The sequence below is a fragment of the Camelus bactrianus genome, chromosome 21, assembly GCF_048773025.1.
Source record: "Camelus bactrianus isolate YW-2024 breed Bactrian camel chromosome 21, ASM4877302v1, whole genome shotgun sequence".
NCBI lineage: Eukaryota > Metazoa > Chordata > Mammalia > Artiodactyla > Camelidae > Camelus > Camelus bactrianus.
The window spans coordinates 17,409,501-17,433,115 of NC_133559.1; the positions used below are offsets into that span (position 1 = coordinate 17,409,501).

Sequence of the window (23,615 nt, forward strand, 5' to 3'; positions counted from 1 at the left end):
TCTATCAGGAATTCGTTTTCTTGCCAGAGTTCAGTGATGCTGTAATATCTCACGAGAAAATACAGAGACTGAAATGGGAGCAGCACCTTGGTTCCCACCAAACAAATAAATCCTGCACTCATGTGGGAGCCAGTTGGATGACTTTTTTTTTTTTTTTTCCTGCACAGAGTGGTGCTAGTCCTGAATCCCTGAACGCCTGCAAGCCCAGAGGACAGCTGCTCACTTCGCTTGTTCAGAACGGGGTTGGCTCCGTGCTGCAGAATGGCCTTTGGAGCGAGAAGAGAAAAATGCCCCCACCCACACGTGTCCAGTGCCCTGGGAGGTGATTCAAGAGAATTAAAGTGATGTGAGTGAAGGTTTCAGATAACAGGGTTATCAGGAGTTCTCTCCGTGGGAAAACAGTTCCCACTCTGAAGGGCTATTAAAAGAATCAAATTAAATAATGCCTGTGAACGAAGCTTTTGTCCCACTATAAAACATCAGTATATCAAAGTCAAGTTTCACCACTCTTAACTGTTCATAGGGAGCCTGCAAATTTCGATTATTCATTCGATACATTTATTAAGGGCCTACTTTGTGCCAGGCAATATGCTGAGATGCTGAAGAAATAAGAACTCATTCATGCCCTAGAGGCTTCATTCAGTTTGGAAAAACATACAACGTCATGACTCAGGAAATTTAAAGATGCCACTAAAACGTCTAGACACACCAGTGGGACAATGAGTCATGCACTGCATGCCACGGTGCGCATAGCAGTCTCTCTCTGCTGTGGCTCCAAGTGTCCCTTGGAAAAAGTACTGTTTCCTTTGACAACTGCGGTAGCTCTCAGCTGTGACACTACACAACCAGAAAGAGGTGCAGCCAGGCGAAGACTTCCTTAGAGGGACCACTTCCAAGTTGACTTGCTGTGTCTTTCCAAATTGTTATCCTCTCTCCCCCTACCCCTTTGGGTCTACCAGCCATCAGTGACGTGGGGGGTGGGGTGGGGTGGGGGGGGTGGGGAAGGGCGAGGATGCGGTGGTGAGGGAAGGTGGACAGACCATTGTAGACTAAGGCCAAGGTTAAATTTTGCTGCCAGAAAAAATTGCTCATCTCTATTTGTCAGTATTTAACTTGAAGACTTTGGCTCTACATACACAGCTCATACATATTCACTAAAGTCGTAGCATCTTAGCAGGGTGGGCTGCATCTAAGGGAACTTGAAAAGCCCGCTGTAAAGTGCACGAGAGGAAGGACATCTCACACTCGTGAGGAGCAGGAGCAGCCTGGAACCAGCCCTCAGGTGACCACGGCAAGCCTGGGGCATCATCAGAAAACTAGCGGAATTTTGAGACAGAAGACCTGGGGTGGGGATTGGGGGGCTTTCAGGTCTCAATATCCAAATAAACAGGATACGCTTTAAGCCGCAACGACTAGGGTGGTGACACAGATCACTGAACTCCACAGAATCACAGGACTCTGGGAAGACTTAGAAGCTCTCCCCTTCATTCCATCTTCACCTCTGTTCACCTCCTACCTCTGCTCTTTGACAACTTTTTTTAAAACCAAGTGAGCCTCAGTTTCTTGTCTGCCTTGTCACCGAAAGCCTTGCACCCTGAGTCCACTCTGTATTGTTGTTCTGTATGGTGAGAAGCCAACTGGCCAGCGAGTGACTGTGTGACCGCCAGGCGAGGCAGGGGTGTCTCACTCATCTTGGCAGAGACCTTGGGCCTCGCTGTGATGAGACGTGCAGCTGCCCCAGCTCCCTCCTCATCTGCCTGGGGAGGAGTGAGTCAGTACACCCCCAGCAGACTGGCCAAGTGGGCAGTTCCTTGTTCCTCCGCATAACCACCTCCTGTCACAGGTTCTGCTTTCTGCGTGGCGATCTGACCCCTGACCGCGATGACCTCGGGCAGAGTCTGCTTTTGAAAGGTCTGTTAGTTGACGAGGGGGCTGGGTCTCTGTTGCAGCTGAGGGGGTGAAGGGGGCTCTGTGTGGGAATAGCCAGTGGCAATACCAGGCATATATCATCTCATCTAATCCTCACCAAATTAGGAAGTAGGCTGAAGTCATTCATTCATTCATTCATTCATTCATTCAACAGACGTTACTGAGTGCCTACTATGTGCCGGGCATTGTTACAGGGCTCGGGATGTACCAACACAAAGATTTCTGTCTGTGCAGAGCTTACATTCTAGGGCGAAGGTGCAAGAGTGGACACAGATTAAACAAACAAAAAAAAGTCCTTTTAGAGTAAGTAAGTGAATTCTGCTTTCTGGCCTTCTCACCTTATTTGCATGGCCTCCAGGATCATTTATTTGAACGTTTATGCAATAATTATTAAGCAGACACTACAAGCCCTACAGGGATACAAGGACCAAGTTGTTCCTTACATCTTCCAGCTGCTCCCCGCCTAGGTGGAGAGAGGGAACTGTACATACATAGTTAAAATGCAGCGTATTAAGCGCTGTAACAGAGGCATCCATGCAGGGCAGGAAAACAGGGCCCCTGCTCCTAGCCCTCCTGCTGCCCCTGGGCTGTCCATCCTCCCCCTTGCAGCCCTGCTCTGGGCTGACTTCTCTTCTACCCCTTCTCCTGCACCTGCTCCCTGGGCCATCTGGTGTCCCTCATCCCTGACACATTCCTCTGGAGCCTGACCAAGGGGAAGTCTTGCTGAAATGGTAATGGATTTCTTGACCGAGGACTAGTTTGTTGTTTATTTCCTCAGATAATTGATTTGTATTTTAACTTGCTTTTAATGCCTAGCAACAAAGGGAGGCTGGTGTCATTGTGGGAGGGCCATTCGCAGACTGGGGAAGGGAAGACTGGGGAAGGCCCAGTTTCTCAGGTCACAGCTGGCAGGCTCCTACCGACTCCCGACTCCCGCCACAGCTCAGTCATCTTTAGAAACTTCCTCCTCTCTTTGCAAACAGTCTGGGCATCTGGATCATCCTTTACAAAAGCACCTTTGGAGTCAAAGGTGTTTAGGGCTCTACATAACCCCAAAGATTTTTCAGTCCCGTGGGTTTCAGCTTAGGATCCAGGATGTCCACTAGTGGCCTTCAGGGAGCTTGAGGGCTCCTGAAATTCTCTGTAAACTTCTGTGTAAGTATGCTTAAATGCATTTTCTTTTTCTTGAATATGAGACCTCTAGCTTTCATCAGGTTTTTAAACATCTCACAGATCCAGAAAAGGTGGTCCTCATTGTAAGTGATGGACTTGAGACTCTACAGAGAAATAAAGAGACTTTCTAGAGATGGCACAGTTACAGTGGGAAGAAGAGGAAGGAAGAGGGGAAAGAGAGAGGGAGAGAGGGCAGGGGTCAGTACAGAGCTCTGAACTCAGGTTTCTGTTGCCCACATCAGGGCTCCTTCCACTCTACCCCAGAAGGTGAGAGCTTCAGGTATTTGATTCAGGACCTGTCAGAGTTGGATCCTACACCTCAGCCATGCCTGTTCACCTGCCATGGTGGAGTGGGAACAGCCTTATGGAGGCTGTTTGGAGAGCTGGACGAGGTCCCTGCCTCATCTACTTATATCCACTGACTTTGAGCTCTGATTTTACGATTTATCACTGCTTCAAACAGAAGCAAAGCCGCCAGTCCCCAAGAGACACGGTGCCTCCCTTGGGCATCTGTGGAGTAATGGTGTCTGGTTGCAGAGAGTAAGTATAACCCACAAGGTTGCCCTTCCAAGCGTCACACTGCAGAGAATAAGCTACGTCACTTGAGTGAGCCAACCTTCAAATGTTGGCACTTTCGGATCCCTTTGTCCAAAGTAGAAATGCTTGGCTTGTGTGCAGACTGAAGAGTTTGGGACCAGTTGTACTGCCAACATCCAGTGTCAGTTATCAGGGTAAATAACCATATATACATTCTCCCATTCAACTCAAAGGCCAGTTCAGGGGATATCTGGCATCAGCCCAGTGGGCAGGAAAGGAACAAAATTCCACAGCATGGAATTACAAAGTGATCTAGAAAACACAGATATCTTTCAGTCTATAACTATGTGCTATGTTTGCCACTGTGACCTGGAACAGAGTTGGCTTCTGCCAAAGAAGGCCTGCAGGAAAACATAGGTTCCCAAATAGGTCCAGTAGCCTTGGATGTAACGAGAAGTTAGTGTGAGAGATGGGAAAGAGCACTGGAACGGGAGTCAGCAGACCTCAGCTTAGAGGAGAAGCCCCATGAACTGCTGGGTGGTTCTGGACAAGCCACTTCCTTGCTCTGTTGTTGTTTGTTTCCTCTTCTGTCAAAAGAGGGGTGTAGGAGCACTGGGTTGATGATCTATAAGGTTCCTCCCAGAGTGACTATTATTCTAGCCTTTCATTCATTCATTCCCTTTTATATGCTAGCTGCTGCATTTCAAAATTGTGACAGCCCAGACTTATCTGTAGCCAGAGACATGCACCAGAGCACCCCCCAAGCTCTCCTCCAGCCCCAGGAGCTCTGAGGGGTTGCGTGTGACTGCCAAGCTCACCAGCAGGAATACGGGCATCTCTTGCTGTAGCGACAGCAGTAAAATTGCCACTCCCGATCCAGCACTGACTCGAAGTAGCGGCTCTGGAACCCTGCCACCAGCCCGTTGTTGGAGCACGTCTGGTACCTGAAGAGAAGAGAGCAATGCCAAGTAAACTAGGGACAGTGTTTACTGGGACCCCAGACGCCCTTCCCAAGATCACAGCTCTCACGTTTACTGAGTCAGGTTCCTCTTTCACTGACCTAGATTCCTAACAATTTATTCCATTTTTATGCAAATGATAAAGGCTTTGTTTTATTTGTAGAAATGGCATGCACTCGCCATTAAAATTCAAATGATCCAGGATCTTTCAAGGGAAGGAAATGTGGGTAACTCTGCTCTTGAATATCTTGTTAGACGGAAGAATGCATAAATGGATGGATATAGAGGCACTGAGAATTTTACAAATGCCAAGACTGTATTATTCATGCTGTTTAAAATAAAAGATAATATAATTCACTTTACTTGAATTCAAAATAAAAAGAAGACAAACACAATGGATGGGTGAATTTCAAATAAACATTTCTTCGGCTGAAAAGAAGAGCTCTGGCAACTGAACACAAGGATGCTCATTCATCCTACCCCTAAAAAGGATGTAAAGCCCAGCTGGGCACAGTGGTTTGCACAGGGTGACCCAGAGGGGTAGCTGGGACCACAACCGCAGATCCAGCAATCTTTCTACTGCCCACCAGACTGTAAGTTCCGCAGGGTCAGGGAGTGTGTTGGTCAAAATTCTATCCCCAGTGCCCACTGCGGCTCCTGGCATATAAAGACACTCCTTGCAGAGTGGTGACTCGCTCCCTGAACTCCCTAAACACCACTAAGGGCCCCTTTCCTGCCCTAGCTACTCAGTTCTAATTCTTCCAGTCCACAGACCCTCCCTGCAGTCGCATGAATTTTCACTCTTTCATTCTGTCTGGGCTGCTGTTGGTCTAGGAATCAGCTCCAAAGCACCTCCCTCAGTATTGCCTTAGAACAGTATTTTCATCTTCTCCTTTGTTTCACCCTCCGTACTATGGTCTCCCAATGCTGCCCTACATCCCACCAGTGCCTTAAGGCTTAACTACCTTGTGCTGTGATGAAGAGGAGGCTGTTCTCCACCTGGCAGCAGTGGGCTCACACCTTACGTGGAGGAGTGATAGCTTTCACAAGCCCTTCCAAAATAGGTCTTTTGCGACCTCCATTTCTTGGTGTCTTTTACCCACCTGGCCACTGATCATGTTCACTCTTATGAGCGAGCAGAGCAGACAGTTGTCTCTGTGTCATGGCCTGACAGCTGCTGGAATACAGCCCTGCTTTCCACGTAAAGATAAGTTGCCACAAAATATAACAGACAAAATTAGAATAAGTATGCTGGGCTGATGTAGGTGAGAGAGACCTTGCAGACACACAACTATAAAACTATCAGTGACTGGATTTCATTTTATTCTTTTTAATTACTGGAAATGATCTTCTGGATCTGCCAAAACTAGATACTAAATATATTTCATGTTTGTACTTTTCATTCATTTATTATTCACTTATTCATTCCTGCAAATATATATATATATTCAAATATGTGTTTATTTATTCATTCATCCACTCGGCATTGTACTCCACTACCATTCTGTATCAATCACCGTGCTTCTGTGTTGAGAAAGAATTCAGAGATGGGCTTGGTACCTGGTCATCATGCAAATTAGCCTGAATTCCCTGCTCCCGGGACCTGTAGGAAGCTCTGACAGACCTTAGAGAGCTCAGCTATAGGAGACTGATAATGCAAATTAAGATGTAAATTGAGATCCAGACGCTTTGATGACCTAGCCTTTGCTCTACCATTCTCCATCTCATCAGGAGTTTTACCACTTTGGAAAACACCTGGTGCATTTCAGGAAGCCACCTGGTTGGAATGGATGACTAGGGTCGGAAGGGTAACACCGGGGGCTGATCTTCCAGCGTGGTTTATCCTGTCCTGATTCTGGCAATGTTAGTGAGAGCCAGCTTCAACAGAAAGCTCTAAGTGTTGTAAACGAAGCTCACATGTGTGCAAAGAGAGATGGTGCAGCAGATGGTGCTCTTTGTCATCTTCCTCCTTATCATCACTAACATTCTGCCTTCCTCCAAAACAGCCCTTTCAGAACTGAGCCAGCCTGTGGTTTCCCTGGAGCTGTTGTTCCATTGTTTTGGTTTATCCTGTGCACTTAGAACAGGGGCAGCATTCCCGTGGTGGTAAGTTCCCATAAGCAAAAATAAATGCAGCAAGATAAGGCGACCTGTTTCATGGGGTACCGGTTCTGAAGGCCATCCAAGTTCCATGAATTCTCTGCCGGCTATCAGCCAGGCAGCTGGCCCCACAGTCTTGTATGGGAAGTGTGTGTGTCACTCTCTCACACACCACCTCAGATAACATTGCCCGGTGAAGATTATTTGGACACTGCAGGTCCAGGGCCTGAAAACATATGATGAAAATTAGATAACCATGCAGAACTCACTTCCCTGAGCTTTCTGTCCCATTGCCTTCACATTTTGGTAGAATGAGCATGCACTGGAGTTTGGTAGTGTATGTGGCTAACACAATGAGATTATTCCTTTTAGAACTGGATTTTTTTAAAGGCATGTTTTCACACTCACATGGGTGCAGTATAGCAGGGTGGCTAAGAGCATAGGCTATGCTGCTGGATTGGTGCTCCAACCACTCCTGACTGAGTCACCTTTGACAAGCTTCACACCCTCAAATGGTCTGTTTCCTCATCTGTAAAATGGGCATAACAACAGTATGAACTTATTTAAGTTATTGTGAAGATCGAATACGGCAATGTACATACAACTCTGGGAATAGTGTCTTTTAATGCTTAATAAATTACTTATTCTTGTCATCATACTTTCATTTAGTCCACATGGTGCTTGTGAGTATACTCTGCCCTTGGCTTCCTAGTCTCCATCAGCGGAAAGCTGGTGGACTCATATGCATTCCTTGAGGGGTTGGTTTCCTAAAACAAAGCTCATGGAGGTTGGCTGTCTTACTTGCTGATGCACCCACTTTGCAGCATAGATACCTGAGTATGACTTACTGCCCCCAATAGATGGCAAAGTCCTTGAGGGAAAAGATCACTATATCTTGAATTTAAATTATCCACAATGCCTGTTACTGGGGTCCAGCAAATGTTTAATGGAAGAATGAATAAATGAATGAATGATCACAGCATTTTCCATCATCAGAGGCAGAACTGACTTTTAAGAGCCCATCAGTCAAATCCAGGAAGGGCTTGGAAACTCTCTCCAAGTATTTCCCAAGTGGGAACTAAGGTGAGAGACCCATCTTCCCACTTCCACCTTCTCCTTCAGGAAAAAGCCTCCTCTAGGACGAGGGTGCAAAAGGTATATAGCTTTGGGCATTTCTCTCCTTCACTCCTTTCCCTGTCAATCACCTTTTTCTAAAAGCAACTTATTAATAAAACTCATCTAAACATTTGGCCACAAGCTGCGGGATTGCAAACACAGGTCCCAGGCAGGTGAGAAGGGCCGTGAGGCAGGGGGAGGGGACTGGGGGCACTGGAGAGGGCTTGCCTTACTAAAGTGATTCAAGTCCAATTTAAAAAAAATTACATCCCTGAGGTTCCGCTTCACTTCCCACCACCTGGATGTTGCCCCTGAAGGCGGTCCGTAGAAAGAGTTACTGGCACAAGACTGCAGCTTTCCTGGTGAATGGAGGTGGGACCTGGGCCAAGACCTCAACACAGTCGTGGGAACACTCTCTCAGAGGCTGAGGGCATGGGGGAGGCTCTGTTTCAAGGCTCTCTCCTCTCCACCTAAAGAGACATATTTTCTTCCTCACTATTCCTTTGAAGGCTGAAGGCTCAGTTTCACAGACTGGAGCACTGTGAGCCCTGCTCCACCTGACATTAGAACTTTCTAGAAGCAAAATCGCCAGGCAGTTAGTTACTCCTCTTCTGACAACAACGCTCCTGGACCTTTTCGGATTAAGTGGCCTTTCTGCATGCAAGTGGTTTCTCTCAGGGCCATGACTCTGAAAACAAAGACAGAAAACCTTCTCCTGTATCCACGATAGTAAAACATGGAAGAGACAGGATGCAGGGGACAGAGCCCTTGTTGAGGGATGAGCAGAGGGATGAGCTCTGGTCCTAGCCCTGGCCTTCACATGCTGTGCAGAGCCTCACTTAGGTCTCTGTGAGGATGAAATGAAGTAGCGCCTGCAAAAATCTTGGCCAAGACAGAAACCGGAAGAGCCAGGATCTGAACTCAGATTTTTCTGAGGCCAAAGCTCCCGTTCATGAACTGTCACGGAGCACAAAAAGTTGCTCCAGGATTGTCCTTCTGTTTCGGATCCCTTCTCCAGCCAGGCTTTCTCCCTGTTCTCTGTGTTCTTCATTGGATCCAGGGCTGTCAGTTGGGTTGAATCATGGAGACCAGGACTGGAAAGTGTGCACATGTCTGGTTTTGCTGGTGAACTCCTCTGTGAAGCTTTCATCTCCCCTCCTGGTCTCTGCTAGTCTCAGCCCAAACTTACAGAAAGTCCAAACTCCTAGCAAGTTGGAGGAGGCACTGGGTTGCGTGGAGAACAGGGTAAAGGAAAGCAGCACTGCCTTGGTTAAGAGCTTTCACAGTCCCGGCAAACGGATGGACTGGTTGTGCTGGTCTCGTCTCTTTCAGCTCCACAAACATACAGACGTGTTTCCAGGGCTGCCAGCCAGTCTCCAACTCCACGGCAAAGACGGAATAAGAGCAGCTTTGCCTGTCCTCCAGGCCAGTGGCGAACTCCCTGCGCCTGGGAGACCACGTGGCACAGGCTCTCACTCACCACTTCTCTCCCAACCCAGCCTGATGAGGGTTTAAATTCCACCAAGAAAGATTCATTCCTCTAGAGTAAAGCTTTGACTCCTGTTAACTCTATTTTCCCCAGAATAATCCTTTGAGTTGCTACCAGGCATTTATAATGTAGTCCACAGAATTTCAGAATGTTAGTTAAGCTTTTCAACAAATATTCACAGAACCTGCTCTATGTCCGGTACTGTACTTGGTCCAGAATTCTTTCCAGAATTCTGGGAAGAGGCATCACAACAATGCAGATAGTTGGAGAGAAGAAGCAGATTCGTACTAAAGACAGAGAAGAGAAACAAGAGACTGGGTGGGGATGGTGGGGCAGAGACAAATCAGCTTGGGGACAAGTTTACCTGGACAGAGGATCTTTATAAGTTCTAGATTTCTCTCTTCAGTTCTGCAGAATGACTCAATGCCCCATCTTTTCTGTTCTGCTGATACTAATGCCTGCGTTTGCAAAATGGGAACGACAATTTCTAGCCTGACAGAATTCAATGAAAATTAAAGAGATGCTATATGTCAAGGATCCACCCCAGAGCCTGACACAAGGTGTGTTACTGAAAGGCAGGAAAGGTGTAGCTGTTATTATTACTATTATCATTGAAATTCGCAATTAACTAGAAAGAGAAGCTACATTCTAGTCTCTACAAACCACCTTCTGTTGGGACCTAAATTAGGAACTGTCACTGTCGAACTCTTCCAGTGGGGCAGTGAGATGATCCTCAGGAAAAAAAAAAAAAAGAGAGAGAGAATAAAACGTACTTTCAAGCCTCACTTGCTCCAAGAGGTCTTCCTTTCTTGACAATTCCAATTTATACTGACTTTTCTTCCTCATGACATGTTGATGTCGCCATCACATAGTTCCTCTAACACGGGCTATCTCTGAACCATCCTATGGTGTGCTGGTGCGGGGGTTCTGAACCACTGGCCACCGGTCCCCAGGCAACAGTGGTGGGGATATGAATGATCTTTTTAAATACTGCTGAGTCGCATCCAGTCTGCTCTCTTCCTGCCCTCATCTAGATAAGAGTTCTGCTATCTTCTCCATGTCAAGTTGTAAGTTTGCGAGGGTCTACCAGGCTTCAAGATGGTGAAGCAGAAATGACCTGCTGTACAGCTTCTCTGGATAGAAAGACACAGAACAGGATAGAGGAAGAAACAGAAATTTCCTAAAATACAAACACCTGCCCCGTTTTGGAAAAATACAAGCAGTAGAGGCTACTCCAAAGCCTCTGAGAAGATCCAGGTTATCTTATGAGATGTATTTAGGTCTTGAGATCAGTTATGGCTTGAGATCTAGCCTAGGTCGTGCAGAGATTTCAGGCGTAACCACAGGAGCTCACGAACGCCAATTATTGCAATATTTGATAACCAAGAGATCTAACGCTATGTCAATGTCTATCTGAAAACGTGACAAATATTTAAGACTCTCATAATGTACAGTTAATATTTATAAACGGTACCTGAATTATATGTTCCCAAAACAAAATGGTACAGGGGTCTTTGTAATCCTGTGATTCGTATTTCAACTCCAGCTTTATAGTTTATCAATTTATCTCTTTGAGTTTCAGTTTCCAGAGAGTAGCCGTAATAGTAAGGATAAGGAACCTTTATTAAGGACTTAACCGTGTGCCAGGCATTGCATTAAGCATTATACCTGCATTAATTATTTTAATCATCAAAACAATCCTATGAAATGGGCTTGGATAATTAGTTTCCTCCCCCCACCCCCCATCACCATTAGATGGATAAGGAAACTCAGGTTTAGAGAGGTTGAGTAATTTCCCAAAGGACACACAGCCAGTGAAACGTATATATTATCTCATTTAATTTTCACAACAATTTTAGGGAGTTGTCTTTGTGGAAGTAGAAACTGAGACTTAGAAAGTTGACATGACTTGCCTAAAGGTACTAGGGGGGCTGCATTTTAAGAATTGTTCTGTTTGACTCAGAAGTTCATAATATTCCCATTTCTTCAAGATACCTCAAAGTAACACACTTGCACACGTACACACACACACACACAGGAAGGTATCCTAACTGTGGAAATCTCTTATTCATCAGGAATATTATCTCTGACAAGCACCTAGACAGAAGCAAATCCGCTACTAGAAGGAGTGAACCTTGGCCATCTTTATGAGCACAGCCAAGAGCCATTTTTACAAAGCTCAAGTTCCCCTAGACAACTGATTCTTGATTCTTAGGAGCATGACCTAGATGGAAGGTTGGCAAGAATCCTAGATCTGCCATAACTCTGTTCGCCCACACTCAGCTTTCTTGCCCTCAGAAGTCCCTCCTACATGGATGTGGTATCTTCTTCAGCCCAGCACTCACTACAGCTTTATTCGAGAACAAATATACATCAACTTTTAATATCCACCTGCAGCTCTGTGACATCAGCATTGTGGCTTGGGTTGCACCTCTGCTGCTCACTGACTGAGAGTGCAAGTCTCCCAGTGCTTCTGAGACACTATCCCTTGTGTATAAAATGGAGAAAACAGTAATGCCTGCTTCTCAGTATTGTTGTGCAGATCAGATAAGATTAAACCATGAGCAACTCAACGGCATAGACCATAGGTTATTCATCTTCATATTCCTGGAGTTTGGCAAAGTTAGTGCTAATAAGCATTTGGTAGTGAATGAATAAGCAAATGAATGTATGAATAAAGCACCATGTCAATTAGGATTAGGGTAACAGCACTTGTAATGTACCTGCTTCATGGCTTTTCCAATTGCTTCACTCTCTTGGCTTTAATTCCTAATCTATGATGAAGGGAGGTTGTTGTAAATTATACATGAAATTCCCCTCAGTGCTGAGAGTCTTTGATTCTGTTACGTTCTGCTTTCCTTTTAAACTCCCCAAATGCACCAGCCTGCATCTTTTTTTTTTAATTTTTAAATTTTGAAATAATTTTTGAGATGTCGAAGAGTTGTAAAGATAATACACAGGATCCATGTTATGCCCTCCACCTAGCTGCCCCTAAAGTTGTTTTTCATAACAATGGTGCCTTTATGAACACAAAGAAATTCACATTGGTATAACACTAAACTCCAGACGTTATTTAGATTTTACTAGTTTTTTCCATTAATGCCCCTTTTCTGTTACAGAGTTCAAACCAGGATAGTATGTAGCATTTAGCCCTTATAGCTTTTGCAATGAAGAGTTTTACTATTGTATTTTTTTAAAAAGCATATTGGGACACTAAAATTTGGGGATAATGGAAACCTAATAAAGAATTTATCCTGAGGTAACAAATGTGTCAGCCATCCTCTGTGCATGGCTTAGAGAACTTAAGGAAATTGAAAAAGACCATCTTGTATGGTGGTAAATGCTACAGGCCAAAATGAAATGTGAACAATAAACTTGAGCCTCATATTATAGATCTGGCATATTGAAAATCAAAAGTGTAAACCAAAAAAAAAAAAAAAAAGTAAGCAAAATGGTTTCCCTTGCAGGAAGGTACACAGGCTTCTTTGTTGAGGGTGCTGGGGACACTGGCTGGGATTTGGGCTGCTGGAAGCATAAACTAGTTTTCTTTGTTCTTTCATTACATATTTAGTGGACCTCCTATGTGCCAGCACTGTTTGAGTGCTGGGCAATATTCTATACAGTGGTGAATCAGACAAAGTCCCTACATTCACGAAGCTTGTATTTTGAAGGAGGCAAACAATATACAAATATGAATCAGGTAATGACAAGTGCACCACCGGAAACATAGAGCAATTTTGGGAGTAGGGAGTGAGAGACGCTGGTTTAGAGGAGGTGGTTTGGGAAGACTTCTCTGAGGAGATGGGCACTGTGTGTACTGAATGGTCAGAATGACGAGTCAGGACTGATTGCTCTGTACTATACAGAACCTTCGTCTCAATTAGAATCAGATTATGGAAAACTGAGTTGCTTCTATATAAAATTAATAAACAGAAACCTCAATTAAGCAGAGTCAGGAGAACAGAAGGGGGAGCTCTCACACCCTGGGATGATAGCGGAGCCCAACAGGAAGAAGAAAGATTTCCTCTTCTCGCCTGCAAGAGCTCAGCCAATGAGAGGTTGTCAAACTCGGCCAATGAAAAGCCATGGACTCTTCGTTTGCGATAGCCCTTCTAACTTCCTTTTCCCTCTATAAAAGAGTTCTTTCCATTTTGTGAAGGACTTGAATGTGGCTTGCCATGGTTGTAGATCCTAAATTGTAATTCTTTGCTCATCCCAAATAAACTCATTTTTTTCTTCTAGGAATATAACTGGCAGTATATTTGCTCTAGGTCAACATTTTGGTATTCTATATGGGGATCCAGTAAAGACCCCAATGACCGTGAGCCTGGTGAGCAAATAGGTGCAAACACTGAACCACTGTTGCTCAGTGGTTTTCTAACTGACCCTGGGGTTTAAGGGTAAGTCTTTCTCCTAGATCTGAGCTTTGCCCTCTTTGAGTTTTGAAGCTCTCCAAGTTTCATTCAGGATCTATTTTGAAGTTTCACATTTTTGGTTAAGACCTTGCTCTGTACGCGAGGACATTTGGCCCTTCAGTTTGATTTTGAAATCAGACTGTTCTAACTGGACCTGGCTAGCCATCAGCCCATTCCTTCAGGAGCAGGGGCTGTTTCATTGGAACTGTGCTGAGCAGCTTTCTGCCTGGCTCTTCCAGGACTAGACTGTTTCCTTAGAACTGGCTGGTGGTATGCCTGCATACTGTTGGAGCTGTTTGAGCTGTTTAAGTTATTTGAAAATTACTCTTGTACTCTAGTGAAAAAGCTCTAAGCAATGAGATCCCAGTTGTGTAAATATTTTGAGGGCACCCCCTACCTATGGGGATCCTGGCCTATTTTATGTTTGAAAACCAAGGTCCTTTTTCATGTGCACTTCTAACTAAATGGACTGACCTAACCAAAGGCAATTTAGAATATCAATGGCCATTATGGGGAATTTTTGAAATCCCCAAACTTACTTTTCTTAAAATTGAATTGGACAACCATAGCTTTTAAATTTCTACAACTAACTGCCTCCTTCAATTGCTATTTTGAGGCCCCCAAACATTATCAGGAGGCTAAAACTGCATCTCTGAAATTTTCTGCAAGTTTCTAAGATGAACTGAGGTAAACAATTAAAGAAAGAGAAGATGACTCCTGAAGCCTCAGGCTCTTCTTCCTTGGATTTCTCGTCTCAGGCTCCACCCTCCCTACCCCACCTTGTCTCTCTTCCTCAGCTCCTCCTGCTCAGACCCTGCCTCCACTGCCATCTTTCTCCTTCCCTTCTTTGCCACCTACACCTTCTCTATCCCCCTTACCAATTCTCTTGCCAAACTCCCCTTTTTCTCTGAAACTCTCCCCACTCTCTTTCCCTCTGAACTTACCCAAAACTGTCCCTTTAAAATTAAGCCCTTTGGGGATCCAGAGGCTACACCCTCAATGTCTTATATTTCCTGGACTGAAGCTGAACTGTGAGCCACAGTCGAAGATCTCCCCAAAGTAACTGGAGATCGTCACAGATCTGCTGAACAACGAATAGTCATTGAAACTTGCCAGCTTGGTCTCCTCAACTAAGTTCAGCTAGTTCAGACACTTGTTGACGAAGGCCAGGCCCAGCATCGGGTGAAAACCACTAATAGGGAAAATCCTGAGCGGTCTCTAGAATTACAACCATGAGGCCAGCCTGCTAACAGATCACATGATCAGGCGCAGGCAATCACCAGGCGGCTTCGTTGAGAAATTCCTAAGGCTCTTCCAAATCCTGCTGATTGGAGCAAAATGCAGGCTTGTACACAAGAATCTGATGAACCTGTTTATGACTATTACAATCAACTTCAGTTTATTTTTGAAGCAAATTCTGGTCTTTCTTCAGATGTTGATTCCACCAGAGTGGCTTTTAATTCTATGTTTATTAATGGGCTGAACCGGGACCTTTCCCTTCTAGTAAAAAGGACCAGGATGGGAAACTATGTCCACTCCAGATTTAGTTAATCAGATAAACCAACTCTCTCATACTCTAGATAGTCACTTAAAAGAAAGACTGCCATAATTCTTAACCTTCAACTCCAGCAAATGAAGTCCCAAATGAAACTCCCCTCCCCAAGTTTCTGCTATTATTGCAAAAATCCAGGACATTGGAAAAGAAACTTTCAAATTTAAGTGCCTTCAGCCCTCTAATTGGCATTTCCAACATCCTCTCAGTTCTCAATGACTAGGCTCCAAGGAACTACAGGATCTCTTCCCAATCCTCCCTCTTAATTGACTTGAAGAAACGTTTTCTCCTGACTGCGACGAATCTCTTCCAGTCCTAACTGACAAAGGAGCTACACTCTCTGTGCTCAGCTTCACTACAACAAAGCAGCCCCTGCCTCAGAGTACTGAAACAATTCCAGTGGTGGGGTCTCCTACGGACCTCAAGAGATTTCTGCCTCTGAACCTAGTCCCTTTTGTTTAGGCCCTTTGAGAAACACATACCCCTTTCTTCTTGATTTCTCTGACCATCTACTTATCAGGTCAAGACTTCTTAGAGAAGTATCATACAGGAATTTGTTTCTCCCCAAAGGGGAAAGTTATTCTAGAATTTGACAGTAGTCATCAAAGCAGCCAACCGAGTGAATGAATTAAATGACTCTTGGCATCTTTTATTTGCTTTATTTTTGATGGTACTAGAGCTGATTCTGAAAACACTGATCATCGGCCCCTATTCAATCAACTACCACCCTCCTCATGGGCAAAATTTCCAGCTGATATTGACAAAATTCACAGCCTACCTTCCGTCAAGATTTAAATAGATCTCTTAAAACCCCTTCCCAGAATTAATCAATATCGTATAAGTAAAAAAGCCCTTCAAGGCATAAAGACCATATTACACAATTACAAGGCTCATGGCCTCATTGTCCTTTATACTAGTCCCTGTAATGCTCCTATTTTAGGGTGAGAAAACCTAAGGGCTGAGAGTGGAGGTCTGTCTAGGACCTCTGAGCAATAAACAACATTGTTATCCTTTAACACCATTGTTCCTGACCCTCATCCGTTACTAACATCCATTTCCACTGGAAACAATTTTTTTTTTACTATAATTGATTTATGCAGTGAATTCTTTAGTGTTCTAGGTGATGAAGCTAGCTAACACCTTTTTGCTTTGCTTAGGAAGAAAAAAAGCTGGACAGTAATGACTCAGAGTTTTAATGATGGATGATTTGCTTCTTCGTTGTCCTCCTCAAGCCTTTTCACAGGAAGACAGCACGCACTTGCTAACACTTCTAACTTTAAAGAGACATACGGTTGCCAAGGAAATCTTACCATTTGCTTAAACCCAGGTTTAATGCTTAGGGCATCTGACATCAAAACAAGGGCTACATCCAGATCCAGATGGGCTTCATAGTTTCCTAAGTTTCCCCAAACCCAAAACTAAATGCCAACAGCAAGGTTTTCTCAGGGTAGTTAGTTATTGCCAAAATCAGATCCCAAATTTTTCTCTATGACCGAAACTCTATATACTTTACTAAAGAACAACCTCTATGCAGTTTTATGGGAGAAACTGGATGACACAGCCTTCAAGGCCTTAAAAGAGAGTTTGATGAACCCACCTGCCCTTAGGCACCCCCATGATCAGATTCCTTTTTCCCTTTTCATATGTGAAAGAGAAAGGAATGCCCTTGGGGCACTCACCCCAAAACGCGGGGACCACGCTACCACCATAGGGTCTTACAGCCCGCAACTGGACTCTATGGCTCAGGGATACACCCCCCTCCCCTTACCTTAGAACCATTACAATCACTGCCCTTTTGGTTGAGGCCACGGTGAAAATCACTGTGGGCTCCCCTTTGGCCATTTTTGTACCGTATGCAGTAGAAGCTCTCCTGAACTCATCACAGTCAGCATCTCTCAGCCAGCTGCCTCACCTCCTTAGAAGTCCTTGTGTTAACTGTTCCTCACATCACGCTTTTACATTGTTGTAATCTTAATCCCGCTACTCTTCTCGCCTGCATCACTGATAAAGTTCCTCACGACTGCTTAACACAGATAGGTGTTGATCTGTGGGAAATTCTTTGGGTAACACTGACTACTCATGATTCACTGATGGTGCTTATTTAAAAGGTGACAAAGGCAAAAACTGTGGTGGATATGCTATTGTAACTTCTTCTGATATGGATGAAGCGGTATCTTTATCTATGGCTACTTGGCCCTAACAAGCTGAATTCTATGCTTTAATGCAGGCTTGTACTTTAGCCAAGTACAAAACTGCCCCAATTTATACTAACAGTAGATATGCTTTCAGAGTATCTCATGATTTTGGAATGTTGTAGAAGCAACATGGTTTCTTTTTCTCTATTACGTGGCTTATCTTTGGTGAATTCATAAATTCAAACAGTCAGCTCGAATACAAGCTGTCATTTTAAGACGTCTTCTTGAGAATTCTTTGAAACCCAGGGGAAGAAGCAGGTAATAGACTCAATGTCCTTCCTCTGAATTCAGACTCCACATAATGCTGGCTTGCCCCAGATCAGCCTCAGCAAGTTCCAGATGCCACAAAATCTTCATTGACTGCCCGTGACGTGCCAGGGATTTGTCTTAGATTTAGATTTGTTTTAGAGTTCTCCCACAGTTTCTCCTATAAGCATCACAGTAACACCTCCTAACAACTTGTGAGGTGGGTGTCACACTTTTTTTTTTTTTTTTTTTTTTTTTGCCAGAATGAGCAACTGAAATGCCCAAGACCACAGAGTTCAGAGATGATAGAAACAGGAGCTGTGAATCAATGTTTCCTGATTCTAAGACCCGAGCTCCTGCCACCACACTCCAGCTCAGCCTGCCTAGAAAGTCCCACCTTCATCTTGTTCCACCCAAGACCCACATGTCCTCCAGCCTGTGCCGACCCAAGTCAGAGAAGATCCTCTCGGAACAACTGAGGTCCACTCTGAGATGGCAAAATGCCACTCATGGGACCCAGGTGAAGCCTCCAGGTAGTTGTCAGTGGAGGGGAGGAGGGTGGGGTGGAGGGGAGGAGGGTGGGGTGGGTGGGCAGCATGCACACCTAAGAATCTGGCACCTGAAGGAGTGATTTTTCAACAGAGAAACCCTAGCGAATAGCAGTGTTACAAGCCACTCAGCCACGATGGAAGCCCTTTTTAAGGACTGTGTTCTAATTAGCAAGTGTCTTTAGCAGATCCTCTGCGCTGTGGTCAAGTCTGTGTTCGAGATTCCTCTCCCCACTTAAAATAAACCTGCAAGCTAATGTAGTTATACAAGGCAGCCAAATTGCACAAAACCATCAACTCTTCCCCCAGAACAGACTAAGAGCCTGAAGCCAATGGGAAGATACAATTGCTCCCCAGTTTATGAGCAACTTCTTTCCTTCCAGATTTTTCACTGTATCTGGAGTCTAAACTCAAAGCAATAATCATCTAAGAAAATGTCTCTAGGGCAATTGGTATCGGTCCTGGGGCATCCGAGTTCTCCTGTAAAAGAAGCTGCTTTTCATGCTTGTACATTTTTTACTCTGTGATTAATGGAGGTGGAGAAGGAGGCAACAGAGGGTGGAAAGAGAAAAGAAGAAAGTTCTTTGACTCTGCATACTCAAAAATGTGGAGATAGAGGAGACGGAAGAGAGATTTTGCCTCTCAGCTTCTCATGTGGCTCCCACTTGCTTTAAATAGTTTGGGAGTTAATGACAAACCAGTCACACGCTGGCAAGTTTAAAACTAAACATAATTTGCCTTCTCCCCTAGCAGGAATAAACACAAAGATCAACAGAATGCAAGAAAAATCCAGCTGTATTTTCAGGGCCAAGTAGAGCACAGCGTATTGGAGCTGTGGAGACTTCCCAGATCATGCCGTCTGACCGCTCATTATCCAAATGAGGTGGGAGCCTAGAGAGCCGAACCCGTGGTTCAAGGTCATTGGCAAGTTGTCTTTAAAAACCAGGATCTAAATTCAGGCCTCCTGACTCAGAGCCCATGGCTCTTCCTTTGGGACTTAAGAAATCTTCTGAGTGCTGTTTTGTTCCAGCTCTGAAAGGGGGCATTAGAAAGGGGCCCCACCCATATAATGGTCCCCTAAATGGGAGGACTAGATGGATAGTTGTAATTAGGTCCTTCCCATGCTCTGTGTCAGGCAATGGGCCTGGCTACGGGGAGCCACTGGAGATGGTCAGTCATTGAGGTGAGGCTAGACTGTGGGTCAGCCATCTGTCAGAAGGGGTTTTGGATAATTAAATCTGCTCACGAGAAGCAGTGGAGGTGAATGAGAAAGGCCCAGTAAAGGGGCCTCTCCCTGCTGCTGCCTGTGTGAGCCTCTCCCATCCCTTCCACAGGTTGGCTAAGCCCCTCCTCAGTCACGGAAGTAATCAAGCTGGTCCCATCCCTCCAGGACCGACTTCCTCTGTGACCTTTTAGATACTCACCCTCCCCAGGATGAAGAACGGCCCTGACTCCAGTCCTGTGGCCCTGGCTGTGCTGACCGAGCCCACACTGAGCAGGGGCAGCCGACTCTCAGCTAGCCCATCACCATGGCTAAGCACATAAGCTTTGGAGTTAAGACTCGCTGGCTCCAAATTCTGGCTCTCCCACTTTCCAGGAACCTCCGATCTCTGTGCTGCAGTCTGTCTACTTATGAAATGACTTATAGATTTGTTTCGAGCTTTAAATGAGATAATCCATATAAATCACTCAGCATGGTGCTTGCTCAGGGTAAGGACTCGATCAATGGCAGCTATTTTTATTACTCAGGGGTCCTCTCTGTTGCCTGGCTCCTCTCCACATCAGTCTTTTTCTCCTGATCTCCCCGTCATTGTCCTATGTGCTTCCTGAGTGACCCTCAGAGTTTTATGCTTGGCCACTCCCTCCCCCACTTGGCCACATGCTGGCTGGAGCTGCTCACAGAGCCTTCTCTCTGCAGTAACCACAGCAGCAGCCTGGGCTTCCATCTCCCCAGGCTGGCTCCCTCAGGGTTTGTCTTCACCCCTTCTCCTCCCTCAGTCACCCAGCGGTCCTGCCTCCATTCAGGCAGCCATGAGCTCAGAGTCCATAGCTTCTGGGATGGGCTCTGACCAAGTCCTAGGGAGATACAGTCACATCCCACAGTGAAGAAACAGACTCAGGCCATTTCCATGTCATCAGCCAAGGCAGAGCCCAGTCAGGTAAGAACAGCACTGCTCCCCAGAAGACTTTAGTAAACTCTTTCCCAGCAACGAACCCCATTTTAAATTCAAAGAAAAGACCCTTGGCACTTATATCTAATTGGGGCAGTTGAGAGCAATGTAATGCCACTTCTCTTTGTCTAAATTTCTCTGAGCCCTCTTCCCCATTCATGTGCTCTAAATCAATACTTCTCAAACTGTCCGTGGTGAGGGTCCTGTCGTTTACTTCCCCCAGACTGTCGGGTACCAATCCTTTTGTAAAACAGCAAAAGTAAATGACTACTTAACTAAAATAGGACTTGGACGTCACAACGCTGTTAAATTGCTACAACGTTGCTTAAACACTTTCCAATTCTGAACTAATTTTTTGGCAGGCTGGTAAACATTTCACAGCGCCACACTCGTTCCTGGACCAAACTGAGAAGGGCTGCTTCTGGAAGGAACAGAACCTCAGAGGAGTCCGTCTGCCACGGACACCCCTCATCCTGGGTTTGTGTCCCATAGCATCTGCCCTGCCCCACCCAGAGCGTGCAGTGGTAAGGTTCCTGGTAGGACTCTGCAGTCTTCAGTGAGTGCTGTTCCCCAAAGGTCAAGCATCCCCCAGGGGGAGGGTTCTGCTGGGATATTCCCAGCCGAGTGCAGCCGGCCGGCTCTTACCATTCCATTCCAGCCCTGTTGATCTCCTCCCACCAGCACTCCGTAGGCTCCCCGAGGCTCTGGGGCGTGGGCATGCAGGCGTAGTTCCACTGTCTGTCAGAACCTTCCTTCTTGTTGAAGGTGCTCCTCACAGCCACCACCACCTGCCCGTGGGGACACTGGTAGCTGAAGCCCTGCCGGTGCAGATTCACCCACCCATCATCGCTGTAGTCATGGTACTGCTGGTACGAGTACCCATAGTCGCCGTACTGGCCCCAGGCCACAGTGACCAGGGGCAGAAGCACCCACAGAAGAGTGAGGTCCATGCTGCCTGGGCTTCTGGCAAAAAATGTCACCCTAGGTCTGCTGGGCTGCCCGTTTTATGCAGCTGCTGCTGACATGTGGCTTCCAGATGTGGGTGAGCAGGCTCCAACTGCAGTGTGTCATCGTTTAAGCAAAACTTTTCGGCGCGGAGCTATTGGCCATAAGTACATTCAGCTTGTTTTAAGGTGGAATTCTAGGAAAATGTAAGGAACATGCAAATGGAAGAAACTCCCCAGAGAAGGAACAAGCTAGCAGACAGATTACAAAGGCAAACAGCTTCACTCTTCTTAGAAACATTCCCTTGAAAAAAGGAGCGTATTTTCCCCTCATCTCTGAGCACCTCACCTCTCTCTGCCCTGCCCCACCCACTGCTAGCAAACCCCTGTATCTGTTCTCCAAACTAGACTTCCAGGACCGCACAGATATGCAGAGAGTGATTTCAAAACACCAAAATAAGAGGATGAAGGGACAGCATCATTTAGATTTCTGCAAGGCTGGGACGCCTGGTTTCTTTCAAGTTCTCAGCCCAACATCTTTTAACCCTGAGTGTAAGCAGGGAATACCAGTCTGCAGGCTACTCAGAGAATTTTTAAGTCACATACGGAAGTACAGTGGGCCCCGGGAGAGATAAGTGGGGCATCTCTACACTTAACGCATCCTTCCGAGCTGCTGAAAGTAGACCAAGTACTCCTAGGAACTGTCCTAGGCTCTCAAATGTGTAATAGGTTTAATCTGAATAAAGCTCCTTTATACCCTTTGGTGTTTTTTTTCCCTTCCATGTTGAGTTTTCTTTTTTTTTTTAATTGAAGTATAGTCAGTTTACAATGTGTCAATTTCTGGTGTACAGCATAATGTTTTAGTCATATCTGTACATACATATATTCCTTTTCGTATACTTTTTCACTACAGGTTACTATAAGATATTGAATATAGTTCCTTAAGCTATACAGTATAAACTTGTTGTTTATCTATCCTACATATAGTAGTTAGCATCTGCACATTTCGAACTCCCAATTTATCCCTTCCTACCTCCTTTCCCCACTGGTAACCATAAGTTTGTTTTCTATGCCCGTGAGTCTGTTTCTGTTTTGTAAATAAGTTCACTTGTGCCTTTTTTTTTTCCCCAGATTCCACCTATAAGTGATATCATATGGTATTTTTCTTTCTCCTTCTGGCTTACTTCACTTTTTAATGAGGTTTAATTTATATGTAATAAAATTCACCTTTTCTAATGTTGGGCATACAGTCATTTAGCCAGCACCATAACCGAGGCATAGAACAGATCCACTGACCCCCAAGTCACACCCTCCCCAATACTAAGCCCCCGGTAACTCCTGATCTACTTTCTGTATAGTTTTGCCTTTTCCAGGATGTCAAATGGATGGAATCATAAAATACGCAATCTTCTGTGTCCGCCCCCTTTCACTAGGAATAATGCTTGTGACACTCATCCATGTCTCTGTGTGTTGGTGGTTCGCTCCTTCGCGCTGCTGAGCGGGATTCTATGCTATGGTTGTACCACAGACTGTTTATACGTTTACCACCTGAAAGACGTGGGGTGTTTTCCAGTTTTGGGTAATTATAAATAAAACTGCTATAAACATCCATGTACAGGTTTTTGTGTGAGCAAATTTTTTTTTTCCATTAGGGCAAATACCTGAGAATAAGAGTGCTGAACATGAGGTAAGTGTGCATTTAGCTGTGTAAGAAACTATCTGATTTGTAAAGCACTGAACCACTGTGCACCCCTTCCAGAAAACTGCCATTTCTTTTATTTCAGCCATTTTAATAGGTTAATAGGTTTCCAGGGGTAGTTCAATGAGGTTTCTATTTGCATTCCCCTAATGACTAATAATTTTAAGCATCTTCTCATGTGTTTATTGGCCATCCGTCTGTTTCTTTGGTGATTCAGCTGTTCAGATCTCTTGAGCCTTTTGGGCATCTCCTAAGTGGGTAGTAGTTCTCATTTTTCATCAGGGCTGTTCTTAAGGACGTTTCTTAAAATTGTTGTTGTTGACCAATAATCTCTTTAGCCCCTGTGAAAACTGCTAACATGCCGATTCCTGGGTTCCACTCCAGATCTAGTAAAGCATAACCTCACCGGCGGTGCCCACGTATCTATATTAAAAAAAAAATGGTCCACCAGGTGATTCTTACTTACATCAAAGCTGAAGAACCATTTTCCTAAAAGAATGTGAGCCAGGGGGGAAAAATCACTATAAATCCCACCCCTTGCC

At 45.1% G+C, this 23,615-nt stretch overlaps 1 protein-coding gene across 1 annotated transcript in view; it reads right to left on the reverse strand.

Moving 5' to 3' along the window:
• Positions 1-21,460, reverse strand: part of DPT (dermatopontin) — a 33,488-nt gene extending 12,028 nt beyond the window's left edge. The window contains exons 1-2 of the mRNA XM_010953828.3: positions 21,076-21,460; positions 4,458-4,583 (exon numbers count right to left, since the gene is read on the reverse strand). Of these exons, the coding sequence (XP_010952130.2) occupies positions 4,458-4,583; positions 21,076-21,380 (431 nt within the window). The 5' untranslated portion in view covers positions 21,381-21,460. The remainder of the gene's footprint in view (positions 1-4,457; positions 4,584-21,075) is intronic.
• Positions 21,461-23,615: the final 2,155 nt, after the last annotated feature.